The sequence below is a fragment of the Lissotriton helveticus genome, chromosome 5_1 (genome assembly GCF_964261635.1).
Source record: "Lissotriton helveticus chromosome 5_1, aLisHel1.1, whole genome shotgun sequence".
NCBI classification, from domain to species: domain Eukaryota; kingdom Metazoa; phylum Chordata; class Amphibia; order Caudata; family Salamandridae; genus Lissotriton; species Lissotriton helveticus.
Window position 1 is genome coordinate 377,077,513 of NC_136065.1, and position 18,300 is coordinate 377,095,812.

At 44.3% G+C, this 18,300-nt stretch overlaps 1 protein-coding gene across 1 annotated transcript in view; it reads right to left on the minus strand.

Moving 5' to 3' along the window:
• HSPB7 (heat shock protein family B (small) member 7) overlaps positions 1-18,300 on the minus strand; it is a 55,293-nt gene that overhangs the window by 11,494 nt on the left and 25,499 nt on the right. Inside the window, exon 2 of the mRNA XM_078642542.1 lies at positions 4,807-4,940. Within this exon, the coding sequence (XP_078498668.1) occupies positions 4,807-4,940 (134 nt within the window). The remainder of the gene's footprint in view (positions 1-4,806; positions 4,941-18,300) is intronic.

The window sequence follows — 18,300 nt, forward strand, 5'->3', positions numbered from 1 at the left end:
ACCCTGCCCCCTTTTTGCGTTTTTTTCTTAGGTTTCTTGTGCCTCGGTTTTAGAGCTTTAAATTGCCCCTTTTGGTATAGATCCCCCCAAGTGTGTATGCCTAGCTTGAGAAGCATGCACTTGCAAATGGCTTCTTGCGTGACCGGTAGGTTATGTTGATCACGTAGGGGCAGGAGCGGGGAATAGAGCATGGGGTTCTGTGATAGTTTCTCCACGCATTGTTAGTGCAGGCCACTGTTTTTATTTTCTTAATTAAGAAATATATATAGAAGCAGTGTCTTATTGTTTTATTGAGGAGCACATTGATGGTTGCTTTGGCAACCTCACCACAACATGACATGCGGTCACTGGTGAATAGGGAGGTAGTGCTTGGGGGGGCATATTGGTCGGAGGCATATGTGGGGAAGAACAGAACCAACATTAAGAGGTGGTCGAGCATTGTTTCAGGTGGCCCGTGAGCATTTCTGAAATCGTTCTATGTAAAAAAAAAAGTCTTCTTGGTTCCACGGTGCTCTCAAGTTACAGTAAGCGTATACATGGCACAGAAGTTTCTTGTACACCACATATAAGGTTGAGTACTTCCACTCTTCAGTCAGCATTCTTTGAGTGTGATTAAATGGCTGTACATTAGCAGTGTTTACATAACTGTCCTCTTCTTTTCACAGATCGGTGTAAGTTTGCACTATAGTTCAAGCGTATTATTTCAAGGCAACAACGACTGCAACTCCTAGAATATGGTAATTAGTTGAATAAAAACACAGGCTTGAGTCTCCTGTTGCTGGTTTGATAATCTTGTGAGATACACAAATAGAAAGTTTTTTTGTTGTAGCAGCCTTTGTTTAGTTATGGTCCAGACAGTTATCTGTGCTTCATTAGAGAGGCAAGTTTGGTTTCCAGGATCCTTTTTTCCTTGTTTAGTCTCTATCCGAGGGTGATCCTTTTGTTATTATTCTTCCGACTAGCCAACCCTCAGAGCTCACATCTAGACTTAACCTGCTGGCCACCAAAGAATATCAGCCAGCCTTCAGACAGCCCCTATTGGTCATTAGACTATTATCTAAATGGCACTCATGCAGTCAGAGATATGGTCTTGAACACCTGTTCAGACATCCCAATTAGTTGCATGACACCGACAAAACGCCCTTTCTAAAATCAGGTTTTATATGTGCTGCTGCGTTGTGCAGCACACATAGAAACAGCAAAAGGCCATCGATTGTTCTTGTGCAGGAAAGTGACCCTTCCTGCACATAAACAATCAATAAAAAAATGACGTTTGCAGCTTCTATGTGCAGCACACATAGAAGTTTCAAAATGTAATTTCAGATTGTTTAAGTGCAGGAAGGGACACCTTCCTGCGCAATAAACAATCTTCCCCTACAACGCAGGCACCCTTGAACTATGGTGCAAAGGTGTCTGTATTGGCACTAGGCATCTAAAATTAGTGCCAGCGCAGGGGGCTGCACTGTATCCTTGTAAATATGGTACAGCGTTTTGGAAGTAGTGGAGCACGGTGTTAAGCCAAGGTAACACTTAAATTCTTTATTGCACGATTAATAAAAATCTTTGCAATTGTTCTAAAAATACATAGTTAAGCACTTTTGCAAAGCACATAAAAAAGAAAAAGAAAAGAAAACAGGTCAATTCAATACAATAACATTAATATAAAAGCGTTTCAAAATTTGCAATGTTAATAAATATAAAACAATGTAAATATGTACAAAAACAGATCAGAGTTTATCCAGTTCATGGACTAGCTCCTGGGTTTAGCGCGTTGTTTACTAATTTCATTAAGCGAACCAGTCTACAGGCTAATTGAATGTCTTCCCCGTTAAAGCTTGCCAACAAGGCTTGTCGGTGGGTTCGCAGACGTCTTTGGTTCCAAAGCTGTGTTAATTGTCTCCTTCGTTCACTATCTAGGGCTTTGCAGCTGCATAGCAAGTGCAAAACGTCCTCCTTTGGGTCTTCGCAGAGTCTGTACTTTGTGTTGGATTCCAAGCGTCTCCACGGGGGAAGGTGTTCTTTTGATGGTATTACCCCCATCCTCATCTGCAGAAAGGATTCCTTCGCCGTCCTTGAGAAGCCAGTGCCTAGGTATACCTGTGGTAGGGGCCTGGTGTAGCTCTGGATCACGAAATCACAAAAAGTTGTATTGGGAAGCAGCCTTTGAGAAAAAGGGAATGGGTCGATAATCGGCAAATAAAAAAAGGATCCCTTTTTCTGATTTTAATAGCAGCTAGGACTAAATGAATAGTCCCCCTACTCAACCTTATTTTATGGTGGTCATATTAGAAAGGTCCAAATTAGGAGTGTGCCACACAGAATAACAAATTCACAAATCTAACATGATTTAGACAATTTTTGAGTAATTCTATGGCAGACTGTTGTGGTACACATTCGGCAGAAAATGAGGAAAAGATGAGTTTTGCAATTCTTACTATTTATTATAAAAAGAGATTTTCAGTCTACTTATTTGTAACCATATTGTTAAAATCAAGTTTTCATACAATTTATTCAAACATAACATTACATATCATTTCAACACACATTTAAAAAAAAAAAAACATTATATATAAAACAAGAAAAACTGTCGACGCGGCGTTTCGGTGAAAACGTTGGTCACCTTCTTCAGGACAATGCTTTCTTTTATAAAAACAATTTTATGGATATACTCCAAGTTGCAGCTTTAGTTTAAAAGTATCGTACTGGAACTCTGTTTATTTCTACCACCTGTTCCGTAGTACTTGTTCGGGCTAACTCTTTCGGTATGTCCAGTTGACCCAGGCTTTTTAATTTAATTCCTGTGGGTTTGGAGGTCAAATATTTTACCTCACTTCGTTAAAGTATCTTTCAGTGGTATTATGGTGTTCTGTTTTTTCCTCATTTTTTGCCGAATGTGTACCACAACAGTCTGCCATAGAATTACTCAAAAATTGTCTAAATCGTGTTAGATTTGTGAATTTGTTATTCTGTGTGGCACACTCCTAATTTGGACCTTTCTAATATGACCACCATAAAATAAGGTTGAGTAGGGGGACTCATTTAGTCCTAGCTGCTATTAAAATCAGAAAAAGGGATCCTTTTGTTATTTGCCGCTCTGGATCACGAACCACCCGTGAGTCCTCCTAGTTAGTACTACTTTATCTTCTTCCAGGGATTTTATCTTCACAGTTTTGTTAACAAGGCGCTTAAAGCATTTATGTGTACAACTCGCTTCCCAGAGGTCTTTTAGCACAAGGGTGTTTATTGCTGCTTGGAGATAGACCATTGCAGGGCAGTCCATTTTTCTTTCCAGCTCTTTCCAGATGTAAGTGTTCAGGGTGCCCATCTCAGCACTCTTGACTTTGTGCCAGCATGTTACGTAAGCACCCTTACGTGCTATTTGTTGTTTCTGTAGGCCGAACTCAAGCCTTAATTGAGCTGACGAGGTGTACGTTTGCAACTTCTATGTGCAGCACACATAGAAGTTTCAAAATGTCATTTCAGATTGTTTAAGTGCAGGAAGGGACACCTTCCTGTGCAATAAACAATCTTCCCCTACAACGCAGGCACCCTTGAACTAGGGTGCAAAGGTGTCTGTATTGGCACTAGGCTTCTAAAATTAGTGCCAGCGCAGGGGCAACGCAGGGCTGCACTGTACCCTTGTAAATATGGTACAGCATATTGGAAGTAGTGGAGCGCGGTGTTAAGCCAAGGTAGCTATCGCCCGCTCCGCCACTTCCTAGTAAATATGCCCCAAAGTTTTTGACAAAATCAAGAATATATTCTATACTGTTCTTCACAACATATGAAAACACACACACACCTATTGAGTTTAAACTATATTCGAGAACACAGTAAACCTCCTGTTTCTCATAAAATTCCCCAAAATGACTGTTCAATTAAGCTTTCAATTAACTCAAATAAGATGGGATCTAGGGGCATATTATCAACAACTATCGATATTTATCGCTAAATGAGCTTAGCGATAATTTTTTTATCGCCGCGCATCGCCGGATTTTATTACAGAGATATCGTGCTATTAGCAACGTTTATCTCCAAAGCGATAAAATATCCGGCGATAGCGGCGAAATGCGTGAATATCGCTGGAAATCCAGCGATATTCAGGCATTATCGCTAATAGGGACTTAACCTGAATATCCACCTCCCATTGGATATACAGGCTAAGAAGTGGTCTGAGCAGGCGTTAGGTTTTGGCGGTATTCGCGCTTAGCGCAAATTTTTTCATCGCTACGCCTGCGTTGATAATAGGCGATAGCGATGTTAGCGACTGCTTTCAGTCTCTAACAGGTTGGGTACTCCCACTTTGCATGTCATATGGGATAAATTTAGCTGACATGCAAAGCGGGCCCCAAACCGCTCGCTATCGCCTACAAGCTGTCGCTAACTGCTGTTAGCGACAGCTTGCTAATAGGGCGATAAAATTATCGCTGCTTTTCGGCCAAAACCGGCCGCAAAAGAGGCGATAATCTCATATCGCCCGCCTTGATAATATGCCCTCGAGTTATCGGGAATTTAACGTATCTACTGGCTGGACAAAGGCTGGTCCAATCTGATTTGTGTCGATTGCTTTTCTTGCCTAAAACACCTACCCCCAGTTGGACTCATAAACTGACTCTGTCTCGCCTGTACCATCTGCCTCCCAAAAATCTTTGAACCCATTTTATTTGTAAAGGACCTTCCATAATGTATCTGTTTAGGGACATCTTTGGTGCTACATAAAGCAAGGAAAAAATAAACAATAACTGTTCCCGATTGCAGGGACCTCTGGTTGGCTAGAAAGGCAACCTGGGGTGGATTACTTCCTACCTTTTCGGCACGGACTTCGATCTGATTATTGGAGGTGGTGACAATGATATCTTCAGGGGAGAAGTCACTCACATCCACAGCAAACTGGTAGTTATTTCCAAGGGTCTTGACATTCCCCACATCCCCTGAACGCCCTGCAAAGGGAACATAAAGACAAAACACTCAGAACAATAATTTCAACTTTCGATTCCCTTGATTATTTTCACCCAATAAGAAGGGATATACCTCCTGTACTAATATGTATATACATATAAACAAAATGCAATCCAATCTGGAAGTACACTTAATACACACCATAATGCACAATCTTATACAGTGAGACAGGGTTCAGTGTGGGATTTATAGTCTCGAGGTGGCGTTTTGAGCACACAAGCAGAGAAGCTGCAAGTACAATATGTGAGAAAATGCCCTTTTTTGCATGCTCACCCCCTTTTCCTGGACTGATGCTGCTGTTTTTTTACACTGCCTGTCCAGGCTCAAGTGCGTGTTCTCTGACCCCTAAAATATGGTTAAATTGGCTAAATCCTATTGGGCTTATTTAACATTCATATAAGTACATAATACATGGTTTGGAATGTAATGTCACCATGTCCCTGCAGTGGTAAAGCTCTAAAAGCTATTTTCTCTCTGTAAGGCCCTGGCTGTTCTATGAGAAAACTAGAGTACATATTATAATATTAACTGTGCTATCTCGGGTTTGTGGCCATCTAGAAAAATAAACAACTCTTTTTAATATCTATTAAAAACCTAATTCAATGGTGACGTCAAATTTGTAATACATTTTTTAATAAGTTACTTTTAACAAGATGTATTTTCTCTATCTGAAGCGCCCAGTGGCTAATTCATATTAGCTCTTCAGCAATTGTACGGCACGTGCTTGCCCATAAAGAGACATGAAAACTGATCCCAGAGCAGTGACAATGACCAGTGTGTGTTTTCCTTTCCAAGGTAGGAAGACAAGTTGGGGTGGACCCAGGAACTTAATTAACTTCAAAAGGGTCAGCCTTTGCCCCTAGTTAGGCTGGCATGGTGCCAAACTCAGGGGAAGGAGAGCTATACCCCAGAACCGGTTTTGAGTGACCACAGAGAAGGGGGCTGCTCATTACCCCAACCACACCTCTGGGTGGGCACAAAGGCTCTCTAAAGGGGAGAAGGGTTTTTTATCTTTGATTTCGGAAGTAAGGTGCACTATGGAATTGTTTGCCAAAAGGCAAACAGGAACTGCTGCAAAATTTGGTAGGGTTGCCCCAGGGAACTTTTACCCCATTGATCAGGGAGGATCCAGGCGACATCCCTGACCATTAGCTGGTGCCAAGTAGGGACATGGTGTCCCAAGGCACCGTCCTCAGAACACTTTATGGACCTGTGGAAGAACAAAAGAAGGACTGCACCTGTGGTCTGAGACCTGTGAGGGGACCTGAAAGGGCTGGGCCTGCTCCCACGTGTACCCTGGACAAGACTATTCTCCAAGGGTCATTTGGCTGACATCCTGTGAGGACACAGGTGAAAAACTAGCTCCAAGAGGCCTTTTCTCTGAAATAGCCAGTCGACTAGTAGCTAACGGACCTGGACTGGACCCTACTGGTGGCCTCTGCTGGAGTGAGTCATGACCCTCAAAATGCTGTTCTTGCTGTCCTGGGACCCGTGTATAATGGGACTTCTCCAAAGACCTCTGAAAAGTTGAGATTTAAAACATTTTGTGACTTTCAGACCTCTGGAGAAACAGGACAAACCACCAAAGCCAATCTTCCAGAATGGGCAAATTCACTGGGCTAAAGATACAGGTTTCTCTAGATTAGAGCTTCTTCATAGCAGCACATCCATTTCAGCTGGCCTTCTGCAAGAAGGTATCCAGTTTGATGGAACTAATTGTTGAATACAGCCTGCAACCTTGTCCTGTGTATTTTTCAATGAACATGGAAGACAATTCCAAAGTTTAGATCATGGGTATTTGTAAATTTTTTTCCAGGGACCACAAAGTTTGGACTGTGATATGATGGAGGGCCAGCAGGGTGGCGGTCGGGGGTTCGGGAGCCATTCACTGTAAGATGGATAAAGGGGAAGCAAAGCATATTAGTGTCTGAATTGCACAATGCGAAACCAAAAATTTGGGATTAATCCCGGCTTCTCCACTTAACTAAATTGTGTGCTCCTGGGCAATTGTTTTATTTTACATTCCCTCCTTTTTATTAGTACAAATGAGGATCTCGAAATCCATGACTTCAAGATGTGTGTTGTAAAAACCTTCTCCTGTGTTTGATTCAATAAACCACAGTGTTGTTCATGTATGATATAAACCAAGGCTACCTAAGGTGCATATAACACTGCATTGCCTCTTAGTTCACTATTGGCACTGTTATCAGGACGGGTGCGCGGGGGGGTGTGAACATTTCAAAATTCATGTTTTAACATTATCACTTCTAAAACAAAATACTTCTGGATGCACTGATATAATCTGATGTACTACGGTGAAAAGGTTTTGCATGTTAATAATATACACTTTTCGAATGTTTAACAGACTTTAACATACGTTTACACTTTTGCCATAAGATGTCTTTAAAAATAAAGGTGTTTCTAAATAAATGTAAGCTGTCCAGGATACCCTAGTTACTTGCTTTCTTTAACTTAAATTCACCTTTAAATAAATGTATATCTATTTATTTAACATATTTTTAATGTCAGTGCTGTGTTGAATAAACAGCAGCCCAGTGCTACTGTTGAGCAGAGGGCTGCATGTAAAGGTCAGGAGGGCCGCATGTGGCCCCGGCCCGCACTTTGAGTATCACTGGTTTAGACAGTAGCAGCCCATGGAGGAAGTTCTGTGGGCGGCGGGGCGGGGGAGGGGCAGTGTGGAGGGTAGTAAACTCCGGCTCACGGACGACCGGAGTAATGCAAATAAATAAATAAATAAAATGCGTTTCAGCACACGCAATGAAATTTATTTTATTTATTTATTTCTTTACATTACTCCGATCGGCCGTGAGACGGAGTTTACTACCCCCCCCCCCAACTCTGCCCCTACCCCGCCCTGAACCACCGCCCCGCGGAACTCCCTCCACAGGCCCCTACTGGGTTTAGACGATAAGTAGGAGAAGGCTCAACCCCTGAGTCTCGCTTTTGTGATGAAGGGGAGTGACAATGTGAGAGATGAGAAGCATCATAAGGCACTCAATGGAAACAAGTGCTTGAATTTTTCCCGAAGGTAAATGGGAGCCGACATTGTATAGGGCACAGTGAGGGAAGCATAAGGCTTTAAACTGGTGCGCTTTTTTAATGAGAAGCCAAAGAAGGGCTTTCAGAACCTCAGAAATAGAGTCAAAGCTGGAGAATCAGTCAAGCTGGGGAGTTCTGAACCAATCGAAGTCTGCGGGTAAAGTGATCTGGAAGCCCCGAATAAATGACATTGCCATAGTCCAGGTAGAAGGTGATTATTGCATAGACTATAGTTTTGCGTACAGAAAGAGGAAGATGTGGGAATACCTTACTGCTCATCTGAAGGAGATTGAAGCATGTACTGGGAACTTGCCTATGTGTTTAGAGAAGGTAAGATTACAGTTAAAAACTATCTCTAGGTTCTTTGTCTGCTCTCTGGTGTCAGAGGGAGACCAAAGTCACAGGGCCACCAGGAGGAGTCAAAACGGTTAGCCTTCTTGCTGAAAAGCAGAACCTCGGATTTGTCTGTGCTGAGTTTAAGGCATTTGTTGCTCTTTCAAAGTACAACTGAACTAAAAGGCAGAAATTGCTGCGAGCAAGCTCAGAATTGTCGGAGATGGTCACAACTACTTGAGTGTCGTCCTCATATGACAAGAGATTACAGCCGAAGGCATGCAAGAGTGGAGTATATATTAAAAAGGGTGGGACTGAAGGAAGATCACTGAGGAATACCACATGCATCTTCCTGAGGGGTCGATTTGAAAGGAGGCAAAAAGGCGGATTGTGATTTAGGAGAGAAAGGATGCAAGCCACAAGAGCGCTTCTGACGTGATGCTTATTTGGAAGAGCCTCTAGGGGAGGATGGAGCGGGAGGCCATGTTGAAGGCTGCTGACAGATCGACTATGATGAGGGCAGCTGAAGAACCATGGTCAAGAAGCATTCTGATGTCATCAATGATCCCCACCAATGCCGACTCCATCCTGTGAGATGGAAGAAAGCCACACTAATGTTTGTGACGAGTCATGCAAGAATTTGCTGCACATTAATGCTCACCAGCATTAGATTCATTAAAAATATATACATGCACAATGGAGTCCCTGCCGCCCGAACTTCTGGACTTCAACGTACATGGGCAGCTGCCCAATTTGTATCCTAAAAACACTAGGAGTCAGCTCCCGGCAGCTAGGGATCTTTTGAAGGGACTAAGTGGGGCTGGTCCATCAGCAAAAAGGTTTGGGGAGACCAATGGTGGAGACTCACCTCTCAGGGATCATGCAAGGGGTAGCCCTGATATACCTAACCTGCAGTTTGGGTGATGCCTAGGGATTAGGGGCCCTTCTAACCGGATGCTATGGGGAGCTTAAAGGGAAAAATAAAAAAAATATGGCAGGGATAAAAAAATGGCGGGGACGGCAGCTGCACAGAGTTGTCATAGACCTTCGTCTATACTATAGGTAAACTGAAGTTACATTACATTCCTTCTGAACCCCGTGTACATCAGTGGATGTAACCTTACACGACCTACACTCTGATAGCAGTGCCATCAAATGTTTTCCTTTTGCAGCCTATTAGTCCACATTGATTGAAAACAGGGACCAACCCAGCTATTAAAACTGGCAACAGCTGAAAGCATACTTTATATTAAAATATATTAAGTCCTATTTGTTAACTAGGCTAGGAAGGAACTACAGGGCTGAAAACTATAGCACAGTCATGGGCAGTGATTGCTCTGCCTTACTAACGCCCCTGATGACAGGAGGATCCAAGATCCTCTCCGTCTTCACAAGAGTAATACCTTATGCAAGACTTAAACCTATCATTTATTTCTGAAAGTATTTGTGAAGCATGGATTAGCTTCTGGGGTTGCTTAACCTGTCGATTTGATGAAAAATATATTAAGGACTTAGGCTGGGGGTGCAGGCTTTTGAGGAGTGGGGTGGACCCAAACGCAGAGGCTGTAGACACATGCGCCATGTCCCTGGTACCGTCACGATGCTATGCGGTTTTCTGGAATAATATTGTCAGTAAATTCTAATTCTGAAAGGTGGTAACAGAAGTACTGTTTCATTGGGACATGAGACAAGCTTTAAGAGAAAGATATGTTGGGAAAAGAAAGAGAAGGGCAAAAGGTCGAAGAGAAGCAGCAAACAGAACTGTTCAGGATAAAGGGGAGTAGGCATTACAGAAAATGGACAACAGGAGCTGTCTGGGTGTGAGAGAGGAAGGGAGAAAAATAGGAAAATCTGGACTATTTAGGCGAATGGTGTGCATGACGCAAGATGGGTTGGAGGAGATAAGGGCATGTAAGAAATTAGTATTGGTTGCAGGATCTGTTGGGGGGGTGGTGAGGAGAGCAGAATCTGTTCAGGGGAGATAGGGCAGGGTCCATGAGAGAAGTGGAGTGAGCAGGAGCTGACAAGGGGACAGGGGGACAACAGGTAAGAGAGCTGCAGGGTGCATAGACAAGAGTGGCAGCAAGGTGAAGAGAAGCAAAGAGACTTAGAATTGCTTGAGGGGAGGTAGGAGAGCACACAGAGAAACACAACAGAGCAAGGAATGAGGGGGTTGAAGGTGAATGAACCTAAGGCAGGAAATTACCCAGGAATCACCCTTCCACTTTCTGGTCACAATACCTAGTTCACTTCAAATCTTCTCCACATAAGTAAAGAATTGAGAAGTGATTATGCACTGCAAACCCTTGTAGTGCAAATCAAGTAATCAAATGTACTTTGTACGTCATGTGATCCCTGTTTAATATTCCATTACGCTACTTTACTTAAAACAATTCATGCAACCATTCTCTTACCGCTTTTCTCTCTCAGCTACACCAGCTGACTATATCTCGGAGTCCCGCTCCAACTACTTCACGTGCTACAGAGAATTCAGACCGTAGAAGCCAGACAGCCCCTGGATCTGGTATCACTGCTCACCTGCCTTACAATCCATACACTGACTGCTTAGCACATATAACCATTAGAATGATGTGCAACGCACATAGATCCACACTATGGGGCCGATTATGATAGAGGATTTTCCGCCTCCTCCGGGCCGGCGGAAGCCACCGCCGGCCCGGAGGAGGCGGAAAATCCTCTGCGGAGTCACCAAAGACCCACCGCCGCATTACGATGGCTGGTGGGTCTTGGATTCTGTCCGCTGCTTTTCCGCCGCGGTCGGATTACAACCGCGGCGGAAAAGCTCTCCTTTGGCTGGCAGTGTCTATCAGACACCGCCAGCCAAATTAGGAAGCATTAGTAAACATGCTTTTCCGCGGCGGTTTTTCCGCCGTGGAAAAGCATGTGTACTTTTGCTTTTGGGGGCCCGTTGCGGGCCCCCAGGGCGTAGGCGGGTGGGGGGTGCACATGGGGGGTACCTATGGTACCCCCCAGCATTTACATGCACAAAGCGGCAGGCACCGCATGGTGCCTGCCGCTTTGTGCATGTAAATGTTACACATGCACTTTTAACATTGCGGCGGGTGCTGCTTGAAGCAGCACCCGCCGCAATGTTAAATATCCAGGATGTGACCGCCAGGGTGGCGGTCACATCCTGATTTGCATGGAGGGACCTCCGCAGTCCATGCGGACGGTCCCTCCACCTCTGGGATGGCGGACGGACGCAAGTCCGTCCGCCATCCTAATCGGCCCCATAGTACTGGACCACTCTTCCGTCAACTTAAGCTCTGCATCTACTGCCAAACTGGACCACTAGTTTCTGGGTTGGCTCCAATCTTGACCATTACTTTCTTCAAAAGTGGCTTCTACTTGAGGGAGTTCCTTCTCGGTCCAGATGGCCCAGCTCTGGAATTACATTCTTGCATAAGTGAGAATAACTGACAAGTACTTTGGACTCCGCAAGAGCCTTACCCTGCTCTTTCCTTCACATATTTTATTGATGCAGATCATTTCTAAAGAAGAGGGTAGATATTTGCATGGGAGGCTCCACCTACTCTCATACTTTTCTACATCAAATCATGCTCATCCAAAGGGACAAGCTTGCTGCCTTATGATTGGAGGACGCATGTCCCACACTAGGCATAACCATAACCCCACAACCTTTCAACCATGCACTGAAAGCTCGTCCCAGAAAATTGACCTGAATCGGAGTTCTTTGTGGCCTTTTCAATAGTATGATGCGGATGCGGTATAAATTCTACATTATATGTGCTGGGGAGTGAAAAGATGCAAGTAGAAGAAAAAAGCAAATACTGCTGATGGCAAAAGCTCACACAGCCAGAGAAGTCGAAAGAAAATCACATCTAAGAACCATATATTCATACTAAAAGTCACAACAAAGAAGGTGTCGTGAAGCAAAGAGGAGAGAAGGGCAAAGGAACAAAACAGTGTGACCAATATTTTCCTAGGGAGCCGTGTGCCAGAGGCCTGCCGGGCTGGCAGGGACGCCATGTGAAGTATTACTGGCACAGCCTGGGGTCTCGCCTCCCAAGCACTGCTGGCAGCATTGCGTGTTTAATCTGCTCTTGGTTGGGAGCCGTACCGCAGATGGAGCGCGCGCCTCACGTCAGGCCCACGCTCCGGGCACGCGGCGTCCGTCCTTCTGGCACGCACACGTAGGCCAAACTCAGGGCCTTTGATTTTCGCAGACTGTGCCTAGTAAACTTTAAGGCACGCAGGTTATGACGATTAAAAAAACATGACTAACGCACTACAAGTATATTTATTAAAATATAGGCGTGCTCCAAACCCTCTTTGACGGGACATTTAGTATGAAAACTCCAATTGCATGTTGTTTTAGCACTGACAATGAAACCCAGTTCGTCTTAGGTATGAATCTCTGCGCCGTCCACCAGGTGGCCTTCCATGGCCGCCCTTCTACAAAAGGTCAGACTCTCCCATCTGCCAGAGACATGTACTTTACCATATCTTTGTGATTTCGAAGATCAAGAAGCATTGACAAAGTCACTCAGTCGCGCTTTTGAGACCCACAGATTTGGCAATAGTTTTTGGCGATGGTGTAACCGATTGTAAAGGTGCTGTGTAGCAAGGCCAAAAGAAAAAAATAGGATGAAAACCTGCCCATGGCAATTGTATAATTTTGTAAGTGCATGCATGCGTGTTGACATGCATTTTTTAATCAGCCATGCATACTCAAAAGATGGCACAGGTGCCATTTATTTTATTTACTGATAGAAGCGAATAAAGTACTTTAAAAAGCAATACATTGGAAGTAAGCTTTGTTTTAAGAAGTGGGTACCAGTAGCTGAAAAAAAATACACTCTCATGGAGTGCTAAAAAAAGTTGCTCCTTAAAAGTGAGTGGTGAAGGTTAAAAGCGAGCAAATCAAAGAGCCTACAAAGAATCTATGTTCCAAGGAAGGGATAAACACAAGATGGACAAGCTGGGGCAGGGAAAACCACAAAGAAGCAAAGCACGCAAATGAGAGCGATAATAAAGTCAACGAATGGCAAGCAATTGCTGGGCTGTAAACCCAGTATCCAGGACTTGAAGATGGGCCATTCAGTGTGGGTAACCAGAATGTAGAACACATTGCCACAGCATTTGTGTTTTCAGAAAGAAAGTGTGGTTTGGCTCGAAGTCAGCAAGTTCAGTTTCTAAGTTCCAACAAGCCTCCTGGCAGTTTACCATGAGCTTAATAAAAGCACTTAGGCCCAGATCTCTGTACAGGAGTAAATGTATGACATTGTTCTGCATTCTGTCCATCAATTGTTCTTTTGCAATTGTAACCCGAGTGGGACGGTTATGCCCAGACGTGGGTCCTGTGCTCTCCATGACACTGGATTCAAGCTATCCTGGCTGATGAGGGGTGAAACCCCGAAACCAATCCCAAGATGCTTGTTTCCAGTCTAGGGAGGACTTGGCCTGGCAGTTCGGGCTCGACTGTTCCCATTGGGCACAGGGTCAAGACTGATTTGCATATGGCTGGGTTCAAACTGGAAAGGCATGGTGAGCAAAAAAACGATGGATATAGGCCCAGATCTCTGTACTGAGTTGAATGTATGACATTGTTCTGCATTCTGTCCATCAATTGTTCTTTTTGCAATAGAACCACCACAGCACCACAGAGTGTAGCATAACATACCTTCAAACAGCGTAACATTCCATTTTATAACTTAGCATAGCGCAGCATAATGTAACAAAACACAACATATCATTAAATAAAGTTGCATAACATAGTTAAACATAACATCATTTCATAACAGCATGCCAAAACAGATAATATAACAAAACAGAGAACGGCTCAGTTTAACCTATGAGTTATAAAATAACATAGAACATATAACGCAACACAGCATAACATAATATTGTAAAGCACAGCATAAAATAACAGCATACTACAACAACATAGTATAACATAACACAGCATACCACAGCATAGCTTAATAGGTTAGCTTAGGAGAGCATACCACAGCAAAGAATATCTTAATAGAACATAGGATAGTATTTATTTAGTAAGGACATGTTAGGAACCCACCTACACCCACAGGCCACACACGAAACCTCGGCATCAAACAAGACTTCTCGCTCACGATTAACTGCCAGACCAACCCTGTCTCACGCTTCCACACTCTGCGCCTGCTCCAAAAGACCTTCAGCTGGATCCCCACTGAGGCCAGAAAGACGGTCACGCACTCATCAGAAGCAGACTCGACTATGGCACTACACTCTACGCAGGCATCAGCCAGAAACTCCTCAGGAAACTACAGAATGTTGAGAATGCGGAGCCAGACTGGTCCTCAAACTCCCCCGCCGCAGTCACATTTCCAAACACCTGTGAGAACTTCACTGGCTCCCAGTCACCAAAAAAATCACGTTCAAGATCCTTACACACGCCTACAAAGCCCTCCACGACACTGGACCAGCATACCTGAACCTCCGGCTCTCATTCCAAGTACCCACCAGAAACCTCTGCTCCGCCTAACTGGCTCTCGCCACCGTTCCTCGGATTCATAAGACCAGGGCCAGAGGAAGATCCTTCTCCTACTATGCCGCCAAGACCTGGAACGCCTTGCCTCTCCGCCTCAGTCTATCCCCGTCACTAACCCACTTCAGGAAGGATCTCAGGACCTGGCTCCTCGACTGCACCTCGTTGCACAGTAGGACCTGCAGCGCTCCCTCGCCCCCCCCACGCCTTGAGACCCTAGCAAGTGAGTAGTTATGCTTAACAATACTGATTGATTGATATAACATAGCATAGATTTGTTACTTTGGCCTGAATATTACATCTGCTACACTCTACCATGAAACGAAGATACCCGAGTTTGCTCTCCACCACGCTCTACGAAGACACTAATGTGCCTCATTATGTCTACCACTACTTTGAACGAAGTCACTAACGTGACAGAGTGTACCCTACAACACTCTCTTCCACTAATACTCCATTGAGTGATGTGCAGTATCTTCTGACAATACACTGTTTCCCAATATGTTCTCCAGTGTTCTTTGGAAAGACAGTAATGTATGTGAATGAGCTCTCCACCACTCTCTACCAAGACACTAATGCATCCGAGAGTGCCATCGGCTATACTCTATCAAAGACACTAATGTAACTAAGTGTGCTCTCTACTAATACAGTAATGTATCGGAGACTGAACTGCACTACCCACTACCAAGATTCCCATGTGCATGTGTGTGCCTGTCTCCACCCTCTATGAAGACACTAATGCACCAAAATGTACCCTCCACCACCCTTTACTGAGCACTATTACAACTGAAATTGCCCTCAACCACCCTCTACTAAAGCACTAAGGAATATACGTTTTCCCTTCCAACCATCTACTAAGATACTATGCAGCTGAATGTGCCCTCCACCATCGTCTACCAAGGCACTTAGGCACATAAGTAATAAGTGCCCTCCTCTACCATGAACCAAGAGACAACTGGGCATAAGAGCCCCATGCCACAATGTACCAAGACACTAATGTACTAGAATATGCCATCTAAGACAATCTACCAAGGCACCAATGCACCTGAGGTGCCCTCAACTACTCTCTACCAAGTCAGTTATGTACCAGAGTGTTCTCTCTGCCACCACCATGTATCAAGACACTAACTAACACATCTGATTGTGCCCTTCAGAACGCTCTACTAACACACTAAAGTATCTGAATGGGCTCTCCACCACAATCTAACAAGGCACTAAAGGGCCTAAGCGCGCCCTCCACTGTGGTCTACAAGACACTAATGCCCCTGAGTTTGCCCACCACTGCCATCTACCAATACACTAATGCACCTATTTAGGCCTCCACCACCCTTTACCAAAGCACTTAAGCACATAAGTGCCCTCCACCAACACCCTCTGCCAAGACAGTAGAGCACCTGAATGTGCCCTCCACCACCCTTTACAGAGCACAAAGGACTCACATCACCATTTACCAAGACACATATATATACCTGGATATATCCTCTAGCACTCTATCAGGAGAGTATTGCCCTTGGTTGTGTCACCCACCACACTGCTATAGTAGACCAATGAATGCAGTAATCTCTATCATGATTTCTTCCTGAATACCTGTGTTATTACCCAATGAAGAGACACTCTTGTGCCTGAGTGCATCGTTCACTCTCATTGATGATACACAAATGTGTGGTGAATGCGGCTTCAACAATCTCCAAAAAGAGACTCTTCTTTCCCTGATGGAGCTCCCACTGACCATGAGGAGTCACCACTGTGCTGGGATGATTCCATTCAGCTGTCCCCAAAGCAAAATATCTGCCCCCACTTTCTCCAATGAGGAGCTCCTGTTCCTGGGTGTGCCACCATTTACTGCTACTTGAAATGATACTCTAGTGCCTAACTTTGCCCTTCCCCAACTAATACTGCGGCACATGAGTACCTCTTTTTCTTCTTGAAAACTCATGCCTCTTCACAGGTATGAGCTTACCTGCTCTACGGTGACTGTCCTGTTTATGACTGTGTCCCCAGTGTTTCAGATAAAACCCCAAAGAACCTGTGCATGGCAGCCAAGGAGACACTTGAAGGTTGGACCAAACATACAGGCTTGTTCTGAGTTTGCAGAAAAGGTACCTTTAATACAGAATAAGGACAAAGCTCACACTCTGTGTCCCCAGCCCTTCTGCCCTACACACTAGTGATGCCCCTGACGTCCCACAAATACTTTGAAGATCCCTCATAACTGCTATACAAATTAGCACCCCAACCCTGTTTGGCTCCAATGACTCAATCCTCACTCCAAAACGTATTAGCTAACTTTTACTATTCTGGGCTTATTGGACCCACACAGGGCCTACAGCCCTGTTGCCCCCACAGGCACCGTCCAATTTGAAGCCTCTTGACTACAGCCCTATGACCTCTGCTCCACTATTCCTTCAATAATTCTGACCTACCTCTCTCCAGGCCTGATGTCTCCCATTTGCCTTCTTTCCCACCATTTCTACATGAATGTAGATCACCCGTCTACTGGTCAGCCTGCTCACACTTGGACTAGGGCTGCTGATCTCCTCCATTCTCTCGCTTCACCGCCCCCTTCCTATCAACTTTCCAAGTGTATACCAAGCCCACTTTATTTCTCCTTAGCCTTCTCCCACCACTAGAAAAGCCTTCGCCCGACATATTTGTTCTGTACCAGACAATCCGTAATCCAGGCGACCCATTCCTAGCCACTTCTACTCATTTTCATGTTTCTTAACTCCAGGGTGACCTGATTTAGTGCATGGAGAGCGGAAGGTTGGCAGGTATGCCACCTTTGGTAAATAACTAACTGGAAGCCAGAGACATAGGCTCCAAGAGAGGGCATAGGCAATAGGCCAAGTTTGTATAGCAGATATTGGGCACAGAAAGGCTGCACCTATGTAGAGCAGGGTATAAATGCTACTAGGCCACAGGTCGGGGAAGATGACATGACTGCGTCATCCCATGTGTCCACAACCATTAGAGAAACGTGCTAAAATCTCTAACTTGGAAAAATACTGTAACAGGTTGTAGTGTGCATGTCACAAAATAATACACTGCACACCTTAGTATCTATCTCACCAAGTGACTCTCATAAGTGAACTCTATACTCAATGAAAATAGGTTGCATAAATTCATCAGTACTGAAAGGGGTCACTTGGCTGTCATTGCACATTCATCCACTATCTATACCAAGATAAGTTATGTAGGGTTGACTTGTATCTAGCCTGATCATTTTTTTGTAAAGTAAATTATTATATAACTTACCTGGCCCTCACTAATACTAATACCATAACCACTCAGCGGTCAAGCAGCCAATTGTGGTTCAAACAGGCTGCATAATAAATCCCGCATGCTACTTGACACCCTTACACTCAAATAAGAAAGAACTCCTACAGATCATGCCCATCACATAGTATAGTACCAGCCACCTCAATAAACCCACCATCACC